The sequence below is a fragment of the Pimephales promelas genome, chromosome 2, assembly GCF_988280905.1.
Source record: "Pimephales promelas chromosome 2, fPimPro1.hap1.1, whole genome shotgun sequence".
Lineage (NCBI taxonomy): Eukaryota > Metazoa > Chordata > Actinopteri > Cypriniformes > Leuciscidae > Pimephales > Pimephales promelas.
In genome coordinates this window covers 3,718,036-3,732,035 of record NC_142770.1, presented here as the reverse complement: position 1 = coordinate 3,732,035, position 14,000 = coordinate 3,718,036, and the positions used below count along the sequence as shown (strand labels likewise).

The 14,000-nt window shown below is 35.1% G+C and overlaps 1 protein-coding gene across 1 annotated transcript; it reads left to right on the top strand.

The window, feature by feature from the left end:
- Window positions 1-8,710: 8,710 nt before the first annotated feature.
- Window positions 8,711-12,507, top strand: LOC148995723 (uncharacterized). The gene is made up of 4 exons (XM_089121620.1): window positions 8,711-9,226; window positions 9,394-9,723; window positions 9,817-10,107; window positions 11,242-12,507. Exons 1-4 carry the CDS (start codon window positions 9,178-9,180, stop codon window positions 11,382-11,384), a joined length of 813 nt encoding a protein of 270 aa, XP_088977746.1. The 5' UTR covers window positions 8,711-9,177; the 3' UTR covers window positions 11,385-12,507.
- Window positions 12,508-14,000: the final 1,493 nt, after the last annotated feature.

The following is a 14,000-nucleotide window of genomic DNA, read 5'->3' as shown; positions in this document are numbered from 1 at the left end:
TGCAAAAGTTTTGGCAATAACCTTAAACTAAATGAATAGTTTAATTGTCCTTTTACTTGATATTTTAAAATTCTGTCATCATTTACTCACCCTCAAGTTGTTCCAAACCGGTATTCCTTTGTTGTCTTCTGCTGAACACAAACGTGTATATTTTAATTTATTTAATTTGGGTATACAAAGAGTTGATGGTCCACATTGGCTTCCATGTGGAAGTGCCATCAACTTGAGGATGAGTAAATGATGATAGAAATGTCATCTTAGCACAGGTCATATTGCCAGATGCTCTCTGTGCCTCAGTCTTTCGAAGGTACGAAGGTAATGTAGCTTAAAATAAATTACTGAACAACGTCACTGCTTAGAACAAGTTTATTCATTAAACACAACGTATAAACAAAATTAAATGATGTACCAACCAATGAGAAATTTAACATTATAGACAACAACTAATAAAAAGAAATCTATAACGTAAAGTTATATATCATTTGTGAGATACAGTGTCACTGTCTTTTGTGAGTAACTCTAACCTCTTAGTGTACTGATCTTATTTTAACACTATGAATTTGTGATGGTGAATAGATTAATCATGTAATTTGAAACTTGATCCCAATTTCTTATGTTTGTCTGTTTATTTATTTGTTTCTTTAATATCCTACGTGGTTTCCTTTAGGCTCTATTTCAAGAGGCATCCGATGGACAGTATATGGAGAGCTTCAATTTGATCCAGGCACAATTCACTTTTTTTTGTGAAATGATAATTATGAAAAATATGAATACAAAGTCAATTACTGTTAGAATTTTCATTTTCGTCACAGTGTCTGGTTGTGTTTCCCTTGTTTAGCACTAGAGGTCCTCGTTCTCACTGTGTCCTTCACATTTAACTGCATTTCCCAGCATTCTGTCTGTCACTATCACTCATCAGTTCATTGCACTCAGCTGTTCCCTGTTATCATTGTTCCCAGCTGTTCTGTGTTAACCCTGTTTGAGATGTGTACATGTTCCCTGTCAGTGTTAGTATGTGAAGGACACAGTGAGAATGAGGACCTCTAGTGCTAAACAAGGGAAACACAACCAGACACTGTGACAATTTTGGGTTGAACTATCCCTTTAAATATTAATATTTAAATACATTTATGTATAAATGTTCTACTTAGAAAATGTACTTGTGAAATATCTGAGTCTGTTTGCCATGGTTTGATCCACGATGAACCTTTAGGGCTGCAAAAGCACAGCTTGTAAATGAACTGGGTCAAATTAGTGGGATTGCATGAACCTCAATTTTCTTTTATGAAACTTAACTGGCTAATAGCTGAACCGGCTTGATGGTATAAGTTTGTTGTTTTTTATTTAGTGCAGCCCTGAAATATTACTGGTAAGATCAGTTGGAGCTTAGCAATTGCCCTAGCCTACATTTGATTGCCCAGTTACAATAGTCACTTTACAGTTAGTGCTATCATAAAATACACTTAGGACTAAACATGCTTAAAACTGGAAGTAAGGCACATAATATAAAATATATATGATATTAATCTATATTAATCTTCATATTTATTAGTTATATCAAGCAAAATGTATATTTTAGTTGTGCTCCTGTGACGGATGTAAAAATTCCTAATGTATGTATTTCACTAAATATCCCTCTCTACTCTTTTATTTTATTTACTCTTATTTTAAATAGTCTATAAAAATGTTATTTTTCTTTACATATCTTTAGCATTAATTTGGAAGGAGAGTTTAATTATGTGTTAGTACTTACGTCGTGACGTCATTTCTGTGCAGCTCGCGCTGCGTCCTCAGTCTGCATTGTGCATGCTGAGGAGAGGTAAGCTGTCGGAGGTGTTCCTCCATATAAGTTTATAAAAGTTTGCAGAGAGTCGATAAAGTACATAATATGCATTAATATTATTGTTAATACTGTTATAAAGGTTCTAGGGAGTGTTTCATGTATGGATGGATAGGATTGATGGTTTTATTACGAAGTACAGATGTCGAATATGTGTGTGCGTCGCCAGAATGTGGTGATTGTAACCGATTGATTATGATTCTTAATCTGTGCAGGTGATACAGACAGAGAGAAACGATTTTTTCATTGCTGTCTCTCTCTTTAATTCATCCAGGTATGATTTGCATTTGTTTAATTTTTCGATGTATTCATTTTGTATTAACTTGGTTTCAAATTCATGAGTTATTCAGAATTTGTTGCAAAAAACTCTATTGTGATAGGATAAATGGTTGTGACGATTTATTCTGAATTCAATGTTTGCAATATGTTTTCATTTATTGTATCTTTGATGTTATTATCAACATAATGGTTGTTGAGTCTGCATTGTGCATGCTGAGGAGAGGTGATAAAGACAGAGAGAAACGATTTTTTCATTGCTGTCTCTCTCTTTAATTCATCCAGCACCATCCCATGTGCCATGAAAATAAACTTTCAGTCAGCAGCAGTTCCGGTATTCCGTTTCTTCTATGAGTAACAACACGCTACACAACACAACACAGATAGAGTACTATGGTCAGAAAAGGACCGGTTACACTCCTATTTGGCAAACACCAAAGGAAACCATGCCTCAAACATAACAAAAAAATATATATACACTAAAAAAAAAAAAGGCTCTTCAGGGGTTCTTTGCAGTGGTCTATATAGCACCACTACCATTTAAAGAACCTGTTAAGCTCAGTTTGGTTCTTCAGTGGTTCTCTGGGGTGGTTAACATGCTCTATGGCACCTCTTATGGTTCTACATATATAGCACCAGTAGTTCCCCTTTGATTACAAGCCAATGAACCACTTTTAATGCTATTTAGCACCCTTTTTGTTTAGAGTGTATATATGCTTCTCTGGTTTCTTTAAAAATAGGAGTGACCGCAGTTAATCATATAGCAAATACCTAAAACTACTACAGTAATACATTACATTTTAATCCATCACTGTACGTTGTAATAGGCTATATTAATAGCAGTTAAAGACTATTCTTTATATATAGGCTATATTATGGCAACACTTTATAATAACTGCATGCTAATAATCAATAGTTAAGCATGAGTAAACGGTTCATTTCTCATTCATAAAGCATTAATAGACATTAATAAGCAGTTTATAAATACAGCTATAAATTCTTTCTTCTTGATTTAAAATCTTGATAATTGTATTTTCATCCTTTATTAATGATCAATTTATCATAAAGATTTGCATTTTTTATAAACCAGTTATCTGAGTTGGCAGTGGTTCATAAAATTATTATGGTTGATTACTAAGTTGGGTAATCGTAAACTAAATTATTGTTTGAAACAATCAGACATGAGTGTGTTATCTGGGATACAAAATACAGATTTTCTACCTTTTGCACATCTTCATGTGTGTGGCTCGAATCAGAAAGATAAGCTAAATGTTAATGGTCCCCATGACTAGGATTAAAAAACAATATATTTTTCTACATCTTTAGTGAAATCCAATTTTGTGTTTTCTGTCTGGGTATGATCACCTTCTTTTTTTTCTCGCCTCAGGCTTAACTGCAACTGTCTGTATTTAAACATGTACTGAATAAAGAACTTTGAGAATAAAGAGCTTCTTTTCACATGATTATTGTAAAGCTAACTTAATAAATATTCTACATGTACATCAATTCTAAGAAAGATTCAGATAAAATATTCAACTTTGCACATCATTCACCATGGATAAAACAGTGATGTCAACATCTGGCTCAGGTCTCAAGTCAGAACAGGCAGATTAATAATAATAATATGACATATTAAAATATTATCTGATCTAATCCAAAAATATACAAGACAAACTAATATTTATTTCTATATAAAATACAATTATTAACTTTGTCATGTAAATAACAGCCCATTCTCACCCCCAAGGCGTCACTTAATTGACGCCTTGGGAAGCATTTGGACATGCTTCAATATCTGACGCTTTAGGCGCCCTTTAGCGTCAGTAAGATGACGCCCTAGGATCGCGTGTACCCTACCCCCACCCCACACCTAAACCTAACCGCGTCCTCTAACTGATGCTTTCCTTTAGCGTCAGTTAGATGACACCGTAGGATCGCGTCATGTAAGTGACGCTAAAGGGCGCCTAAAACGTCAAATATTGAAGCATGGTCAAAGGTGACGCCTTGGGGTGAGAATGCGTTGTAAATAATGGCATTTTTAAGCACAATAAACTCATTTTTGAGTTTGACAACAAACACACCAGGAAAACACAGCAATGCAACATAGTTCATTACATATTAATAATTAAGTTCTGAACATTGACCTTCAGTCTTTATTCACCTTTCTCTCGTGGTTTCTCAATAGAATTAATAATAGAATAGAATAGAGAATAGTTCTAATGAGGGCTCATTGTAACGCAGTGTTACAACATTCCCCAAATGTCATTTAAACACTGCTAGTGTCTTCTGCTAGTTAAATAAATCTCCATTAAATAAATCTCTCAACTATAAAATAACATAGGCCTATATAAGACTATAATAATATAAGATTTGTCTCATTTTAAATAAACACAAAAGCAGACATGAAAAATTCACTTAAGAAATCTACTTTTGCTGTGGTTAAATAAATGTTCAGTAATTTTAAAGGGTTGGTTGATTGCGATTTCACTTTCAATGAAAGCAGAGACTAATCAGGAAGTTTAATGCCTACAAGAACGTCATGATCCTGGTATCCTTCTCTTTTTCTCTGTCTCCCTCTCTTGGTCATTCTTGTTATTACATTCTCTTTTACTTTTTCTTTCTGTCATTTTAGCAATCACCCTCAGCTGTTTCTCATTATCTCATTTCCCCTTCTTCTCCCCACCTGTTTCCTACTTTCTAGTCCTGCCTTTTCCTTTGTTATTAGTCAGATTGTTATCTAACGATGTGTATCTGTCAGTTCGTTGTACCAGCATAAGCAGCATTATACCGTCTCGTCTCGTGACTCGTGCCAGTGTCTATCTGATGATTTAGAGTCTTCACCTCTGCTTTATCCATCTCAGCTAAACGTGAGTGGTCTACGGTGTGGCGTTTGCTCATTGCTCTACGGACCCAGCCAGTAACCCTGTCTGAAATTCCTGTTTGGCTGATGCTAAGAATTTCTGTTTCATTCTCCAAGAGACTTTCAGTTGCATTTATCAAGAATTATCAAGAGTTCTGTTAAAGTGTTGCCTTTGTGGCTTTCTGATTTGTCTTTACTGAACTGTAATTAAAGAATATCATCACACCTTTGCTTCTGACAAAACGACTCGATTGGGACTACAGCTGGGTAGGTTTTTAGACGTCACTAACCCACACATTTGCATCAACCCTCCCTCCGGAATATGTAAAAAAAGGTCATGGCCATATTTCTGCGGCTCGTCGAGTGTGTTGTGTTCACCAGCTGTCAGGTCTTCTGTGTTTGAGCTTCCCACGGACGCTCTACTTTGTCAACAATGGATACAATTTATGTTTGATTATGTTCCTGAAAATAACGATCGTAATTTAGCGAGCTGTGCTGTGCATTTTACGAGAGACAGCTTCCATCTCCACGAGTTCAATGCCGGATTCAACAAGAAACTGTTACAAAAACATGAAAACTGTAAAAAATATTTTCAAGATTTGTTATCACAACACATTTTCTTTCATCAAATCAACTTTATAATAATTTAGTTAGTTGAGATAACTTATTATTTTGAGTTTCTGATGGTTAAATTAATCTCCTTCATTGTATAACTCACTTTTTCCAGTTCAATGAACTTAAAATTTTAAGGCAACCAGGTTACTTACTTTTTTAAGTTAAACCATCAATATTTTTTTACAGTGAAGCAGTTCCAACTTTAAAACCAGAGGCAGCTGTTGTTGGGCCACAACCTGTAAGTAAGACTTAATCATTGCATGTATAATTTCAGACGTAATGGTTTAGTTTTATCAAATGCCAGCGCTGGCTTTATAGCCACTTAGTTATGCTATTTTGTGTCTATGACAAACACGTACAAACATTTTGGACTTGAATTTTGTATATATAACGTTACTAATGTTGTAAATGTATTTTTCATGTGTATATATACTGTATGATGTTATTTTTCGATTTGATCAAGAACGTAAACCAGTGCCAATGCTGTTTGTGTATACAGTAGCCAGTTTGATGCTATTTTGTGTAAGACAAACGTGTATAAAGTTTAGCCAATCACAACACACCAGCCCAAACTAACCAATCTGAGCCCACAGCCTGTTTCTGAGGGAGTGTTTTCATAGAATCAGGAAGTGAACCGCTCGTTCAGGGGACGGAGGAGAGCGCGGTTGACAATAAAGGTGAAGTTTATGAAAAATAAGACTTTTTAAAAAAGAAAAACCACGAAAACATGTTATATTGCACCCCAAAACACAATCATGCAAAGAAAAAAAGCAGTAAACCACCCCTTTAATACAAACAGTGTGGTATTTTGCACAGATAAAGTAATGTCCACAAATAGATGTTGCATGGCATTTGGTGAACTTAACTTTTAAGGCACAGATAAACAGAAGTGCTAATGAACAGTATTTTACTACTGTTGATTAGAGCAGCCATATTGGATTCAGTCAAGGTTTTTGCGCTTTGTCTGGGTTGTTGACTGCTTATCCAGGCATTGACGCACACCAAAAAAACATGTTTTTGAATGTCTTCTGGTCATCGTCAGGATGTGGGATCTAGGTTTGATAGCAACGGTTATTTCTGAGAAGCTTGATAAGTTCTACTGAAATATCGCACTGCAAGATCAAGGTCATGAACAATTAAGTCAATCTTAATCCAAAGTAAATGACATTTCAATGTGTCACATTGAAACAATTAGAAGAATGCTCTAGTATGTCAAACATCAGCATTCATAGTATTATATTTTTATATAAAACATGTTTTGTGAGCATCATATCAGCTGGAATGGGGGAAAAAGGCCACTATTGCACAAGCTGTTTGTCCAATACTATCAGTAACCACATACAACCACATTTCTTTCCAGATCAGCAAGTTTCATTTTGACTCCCAAACACAATTAAATTGTTGAATGCATCTAGTCAATCACAGTCACTGCAAAAACACAATACGACTTTGTTGTTTAAACAACGCCTTTTGTTAAATTGTGACATGATTTTATTGGCTTTATCTTAACAAAACAAAAACAGGACAATTTACACTACAGCATTTACAACTAAAAATGATAAACTTGTGCATTGTAGACATTCATTTACACAACAGCATTTTAAGAGCCTGAAAACACACACTTTTGAAATCGATACCATTATAGTCTATCTTTATCGTTATGAAAATGGTAAAATGTTTCTTTGAAAAGTATAAGGCCATCTACTGGCCTGACAGAAGAATACAGTGTTTAAAGCTGTTTTCGCTTATCCATGTGAACAGGGATTGTTTAGACAACATTGCCGTCTGTACTTGAAAAACGCAAAGGAAAAACTTTTAAATGCTTAAATGTACCCTAAGGCTGTGTGTCCACCAAAACGTTTTTCCACGTCCCAGATAGCAAACTGACATTGAATAAACGTGGAAATATGACATCGAAGCAACGTTGATCTGACATTGTTTTGCTCATCGAATTAACGTTGAACCAACGTCAGACGCGTCATTCTTTCAAAACTAACGGAAAATCAACTTGAAATCAACGTTGTTTCAACGTTATGAAAGCAAACCAATTTTCGATTTTCATTTAGCTTTGAAGAATGCCGCGTCTGACGTTGGTTCAACGTTAATTCGATGAGCAAAATCAACGTTGTTTCAATGTCATGAGAGACGTCGTTTCCACGTTGATTCAATGTCAGTTTGCTGTCTGGGATAGCCTATGTTTTCAATTGTTTTCGATGGGAGCGCCGCGTTCTTTGAACGCCATGAGAGTGACGAGGCGTTGAGCGTTTTTTTTCACGGCGCTCAGCGTTTTTTACTGGTCGTCGAGAGTTGAAAAATGTTCAACTTTGGATAAAACGCAGCGCTCATCACTGTCACTTTTTATCCAGCCGTCCAATCACAGTGGAGGAGGGGCGGGACTAATACCACACCCACCAACTGTCACAACATTCAAACTGCTGCGGATATTCTGTATCATAGACCTTATTCAGAGCACCGCCATGACAGGTATGAAAGTGAGGCTGTGGGATAGACTTACTGTTTCCAATGGCATCCGCTGTAATAAAGCGGCTAGATTACTTACAATTTTCCACAGCTTACATTGTCGGGAGTTTTTTGTCACCTGACATTTCTTGGCAAGATATTTTTCCAGTGTTTCATGAGCAGAACAATCCGAAAACACATTAAATAACAATCCAGCCCATTGAAGAGATGCAAGTCTATCCCTCACAGCCTCGCTTTCATTCTCATTAAAAATCAAAGATGGCGCTGCCGTGAATAAGGCGTATAGCAACGAAACATCTCAACGGAAAAAACGCTGCGCTGCCAAAACGCTCTTAAGCGCCCAAAGCACGGCGTTTTCAGCTGGATAAAAACGCCACAGACAGCAAACTGACATTGAATCAACGTGGAAACGACGTCTCTCATGACATCAAAACAACGTTGATCTGGCATTGTTTTGCTCATCGAATTAACGTTGAACCAACGTCAGACGCGGCATTCTTCAAAGCTAAATGAAAATCGATGCATTTGGTTTGCTTTCCTAACGTTGAAACAACGTTGATTTCAAGTTGATTTTTCGTTAGTTTTGAAGAATGCCGCGTCTGACGTTGGTTCAACGTTAATACGATGAGCGAAACAATGTCAGATCAACGTTGTTTCGATGTCATGTTTCCACGTTGATTCAATGTCAGTTTGCTATCTTTTTAGACACACTGCCTATAAAGTGGAAAAAGAGGTCATACAATTAACTTTATTAAACTGCAGCTTTTATTGTAAAAAAAGCAACAAGAATGAATCTTCCTGGACAACAACATAGTGTCGGCCCAGATGGTCTACATGTACCACGGATACGACTGATACGACACTTCACTATGTTGCTGTCTGTCAGTGCGTTATCCTGACAATCGGCAGTCGTCCTGTTTTTAGCAGGAAACTCTCTTACATGATCAGGTTTGCTGTGGTGTGTGTGTGTGGAGGGAGGAGAAAGAAGAAGTGCAACGCAGGAGATCGGGCTTGATTTCATCGACTGCAAACCACAGCGCTTTCAGAGTTTTAAGCTCGAGCACCTCGAGTGATAATAGTTCACATCCCTGCACCGCTGAGGAAAATGTTTGACGGATCAATTTTGTTCTGTTTGTGCTGTTGCCTTCTGCGTGGTAAGTTACAAACATATGAAGATGCGTCTCTGAGATCTTTTTACTTTAAAGGATCTTATTTGATTTTCACATTGTTTCAAAACCACACATTTCACTTAAAGCTTAATTGGAATACCTTTCACTTTCTTAACCTGCACAATTGACTTTGTTTTTTTCTTGTTCTCCAGGTGTTGATGCAGTGACGTCAGTGTCAGTGATGGAGGGAGATTCAGTCACTCTACAGACTAATACTGAACTACAGACTGATACTGAACTACAGAAAAATGGTGTGATCACGTGGAACTTTAATATCACCGGGCCTCTTTTAGCGAAAATGAGCTGCGCGACCAAGATCATCACAATCGAGGAACATGTGAGATTCAGAGACAGACTGAAGGTGGACAATCAAACTGGATCTCTGACCATCATGAACACCAGAATCACAGACTCTGCGGTTTATCTAATCACCATCAGCAGCAATAAACGTAAAACACATATTTTCAATGTTACTGTCTACGGTGAGTAGAGATTTACAGTTTGCACTGTTGTTTGCTATATGGACAGTTGCAGGAAAGCTACATTTCTTTTTACATTTCTTTCATGTTTTTAAGCTCGTCTGCCCGTTCCGGTTATTGTCAGTGAATTTCCACCAAATTCATCATCAGGATCTTCAGTGTCCAAATGTTCACTGGTGTGTTCATCAATAGTGAATGTGAGTGATGCGACTCTCTCCTGGTACAAAGGAGTCAGTGTGTTGTCCAGCATCAGTGTGTGTGATCTCAACAGAAGTCTCTCTCTACATCTGGAGTGTGTGGATGACTCCTACAGCTGTGTGCTGAACAATCCCATCAGCAACCAGACCACACATCTCAACATCACTGAGCTCTGTCAGCCATGCTCAGGTTTGTTAGTTATGTTATTGACATAATGATCGATGTCTTATTTGTTTTCTACTTTATGCTGTTGGTCTTTCACATACGGAGGCGTATTAAATTCAATTGAAGAAAAAAAATCTACTCTGTTTTTCTGAATTAACAAGTTAATTTTTCATGTTTTGTTAATTATTCTGTTTTTCTGAATTAACAAGTTAATTTTTTATGGACTTTTTTTTTTTGCTCTGTTTTTCTGAAAATTTCCATGAAAAATTCCCAATGAAAAATATTTTTTTCATGAGAAAAAAGTTTTTGCTCTGTTTTTCTGAATTAACGAGTTAATTTTTCATGTTTTGTTAATTATTCTGTTTTTCTGAATTAACGAGTTAATTTTTCATGGAAATTTTCAGAAAAATAGAGCAAAAAAAAAAAAAATGTCCATGAAAAATTAACTCGTTAATTCAGAAAAACAGAGCAAAAACGTTTTTCTCATGAAAAATTATTTTTCAAGTTAATTTTTCATGGAAATTTTAAATTAACGATTTAATTTTTCATAAGAAAAAAGTTTTTGCTCTGTTTTTCTGAATTAACAAGTTAATTTTTCATGTTTTGTTAATTATTCTGTTTTTCTAAATTAACGAGTTAATTTTTCATGGCAATTTTCAGAAAAACAGAGCAAAAAAAAAAAATGTCCATGAAAAATTAACTCATTAATTCAGTAAAACAGACTAATTAACAAAACATGAAAAATTAACTCGTTAATTCAGAAAAACAGAGCAAAAACTTTTTTCTCATGAAAAATTAACTCGTTAATTCAAAATTTCCATGAAAAATGAACTCGTTAATTCAGAAAAACAGAGCAAAACCTTTTTTTCTCATGAAAAATTAAATCGTTAATTCAGAAAAACAGCAAAAAAAAAAAAAATTACATGGAAAATTAACTCGTAATTCAGAAAAACAGAGCAACAACTTTTTTTCTCATGAAAAATTAACTCGTAATTCAAAAAAACAGAGCAAAAACTTTTTTCCATGAAAAATGATCTCGTAATTCTGAGCTAATTAACTTGTTAATTCAGAAAAACAGAGTAGATTTTTTTTTCTTCAAGTGAATGCAATACGCCTCCGTATTCACAAGTGTATCATGATGTTTTTGTGTTTCCTCAGATTGTGCTTTCTGTTGTGATGCGTCTGAAGTGTTCGCCCGATTGGTCGCCTCTGTTCTGGTGGGCGCTGCTACTGTTTTTGTTTTAGTTTATGACATCATCACATCGAGGAAATCCTCACGTTTAGGGATGAGGTGTCCATGATGTTTCCTTCCATATTGTAGAGTGTACGTTGCAAACCAAACAATACAATTAGTCTAATTAGCTCACTAAAACTTACATATCACTTTAGTCTGTGGGTTTAATCTTCGTTTCACAACTTCACTTTATCCGTTTATACCCGTTATCATCTCTGTGTAAACTATAAAAACACAAATTTGTGAAAACGGTAACATCATGCATACGTATTACTTGTTTAGTCTATAGGCACATAGTGTTTCTTCAGTGAATTACATCTTTATCTACTGGCCTGATATAGTGTCTTTGCTGAACCGAGTGAATGGGGATTGCTTTGAAAATGTTGTGGTCTGCGTGGAAAATGCAAATGAAAAACCTTTTTGTTTATGGTACATCGTTGTCGTGTGAAAATACTTTTTATATATATATTTTTCTGGCTTGTTCACCTTTTTTTTTACTTGCTGATTTTAATAGAGCTTCTTTATTCATTATTATTTTACATTTAATACAATTTACAGTTTCCAACTCTGCTCTATCACGTCCATAAAACAGTAATGAAAATTTTAAATATATATTTGAAAAACTGTTTTTGGTCCTCCGCTGGTCTGGGATGTTAAAAATGTGTAAAATATGAAGTGTTTTTATTCATTTTATTTTTTGTAATGTTTCTTAATGAGGCATTTGATAAAAACCTGGGATTTAAAACCAACAGGAGAAATGTCTTACTAGTTATGTGTTTTTTAGCCTATATATATATATATAATTATTTTTTTATTTTTTTTATTAAAATAGCAAATAAAAGCAATTAAAGCATTTAATAGACAAAAAGAGGCTACATGTGGATTTAAAAAATAAAAATACACACAATAACAATATTTACAGTTATACGCATTTTGGGGGAGTGCATTCTTCAATATAATTTTCTTCAAGTCCAGCTTTCTATTCTGCTGTAACAACAATATGAAAAAATACAACATACACTGCGCTCTGTTTTCTCGATGAGTTTGGAATGTGATTTTAACTTTCTCTGATGGACTAAATGTTCACCTTTAACACATTTAAGAATCAATCTTTGACCTTTAAAGTTGTTCAACGCAATCCTTAGCAAAATGAATGTAGTGTATAATCAACTGTATGGACTTAATTTCTATTTAATGTGTTTATATGGTCAGTGGAGCTTATTTTCATCAGAGTTCCTGGTTAGGACACTAGATGACGCTCTTGTGATAAACTATACACACACTTTAATACAAAAGCAGCCAATTTATAAAAAGGGTAAAATATGAGAATGATTTTATTTTTTTAAATCTAGTTTACTTTATCTACTTTACAGAAAGAATAACCAAGTTGCCTTACAACTGCTTGTTTGTTTTACCTTATGTTTTTTCTTCTCTCTCTCTCTCTCTCTCTCTCTCTCTCTCTCTCTCTCTGTATGTTTTCATTTAATACATCTCCCAATCAAAGTTTTCAACAGTGCTCTATTACTTAAAAAAATGAAAGAAATCATTTTAAAGAAATGAAGAGGCTATTTATGGAAACGTGTCATGTGTTTCAACTTGTTTAGAGAACCCTTCTCTCATGCGTCATGTTGCTGAAAGTGAATGAAGAAAAGGGTGCGACTAAAGGCCTTTATATATGGGCGTGGTTTAGGCATGTTATGTAAATTACTTGGTATCGCGTTTAGAGTAGGCTTCTCGTATGTCACCAACATTAGAAGAAGGCTAAGAAGAAATGCATGTGCATACACGCAAAGTGGTTAACGTGAGATTTGGCTGGTGGGGGAACCCCTTAAATTTCGTGTAGGCCTAGTTGCTCCAGGGAGAAATTACTCACCGATATCATATTGAATATTGGGGTAAAGCAGTAGTTTTTTTGTTTTGTTTTTTGGCAAAGAGTGTCAATGTGGCACCAAGTATCACTTAGCCTACTTATTTCAAAATTTGGGATTTCTCTGACCTAGACATACGCAATTTAAGACTTGTGAAGGCCAAAAAAGGGATAATAATTATCTTTAAAACCATGTTAGTGGGCGTTAGATTATTCGTTAGATTATTATAGCAACACTTGCTCTCTCCTCATCTCCATCTTTCGTTTTTTCTCTGTCTACTTATCCTGTCCTATTTTTCCCCTCCTAAAGGACTTTGACTGGTATCTTTTCATTTCCGCCTGTGTCAGTGAAGAAAGTAAATCAAGGCTCAACTGATATTTATAAGTTTTATGAATCATTTTAAATTCAAGTTAAATTAGTCCTATCAGGAACCTTCTAAGCTTTGGAAGTTGAAAAGTTATTTTCAAAACTATACAAAGGCTAGGTTTGACGGAGTTGGTGGAATTGACAGACGTTCCCTTAGGCATCATGCGTTCTGGAAATAACGTCAAAGCATTGTCTGGGATAATTATGCGGCATTGATGCAAGGAAGTGATTCTGAATTAATATTTAATGTCGATTTACAAAGGTTACACAATGTTAAAACTAATCCGGCGGAAAGTTTAGTTTTGTAAAAAGTTCAAATGTCCCTAAATACGAAGAGATGCGCAATTATTTATATGAATTATTGGTGAAAATGTTCCTAAAATTAGGAACTTGTATATCAGATGTCATGCATAAGAATGCAAGTTTATGCATTATTGCCCCATCACTGA

What these genes read in the sequence shown, in the direction of transcription:
- LOC148995723 (XM_089121620.1), top strand. Translation starts at nt 9,178, where the DNA reads ATGTTTGACGGATCAATTTTGTTCTGTTTGTGCTGTTGCCTTCTGCGT. An exon ending in TTTCAATGTTACTGTCTACG is followed by an intron (nt 9,724 to 9,816) that starts GTGAGTAGAGAT and finishes CATGTTTTTAAG; the next exon opens with CTCGTCTGCCCGTTCCGGTT. An exon ending in GCTCTGTCAGCCATGCTCAG is followed by an intron (nt 10,108 to 11,241) that starts GTTTGTTAGTTA and finishes GTGTTTCCTCAG; the next exon opens with ATTGTGCTTTCTGTTGTGAT.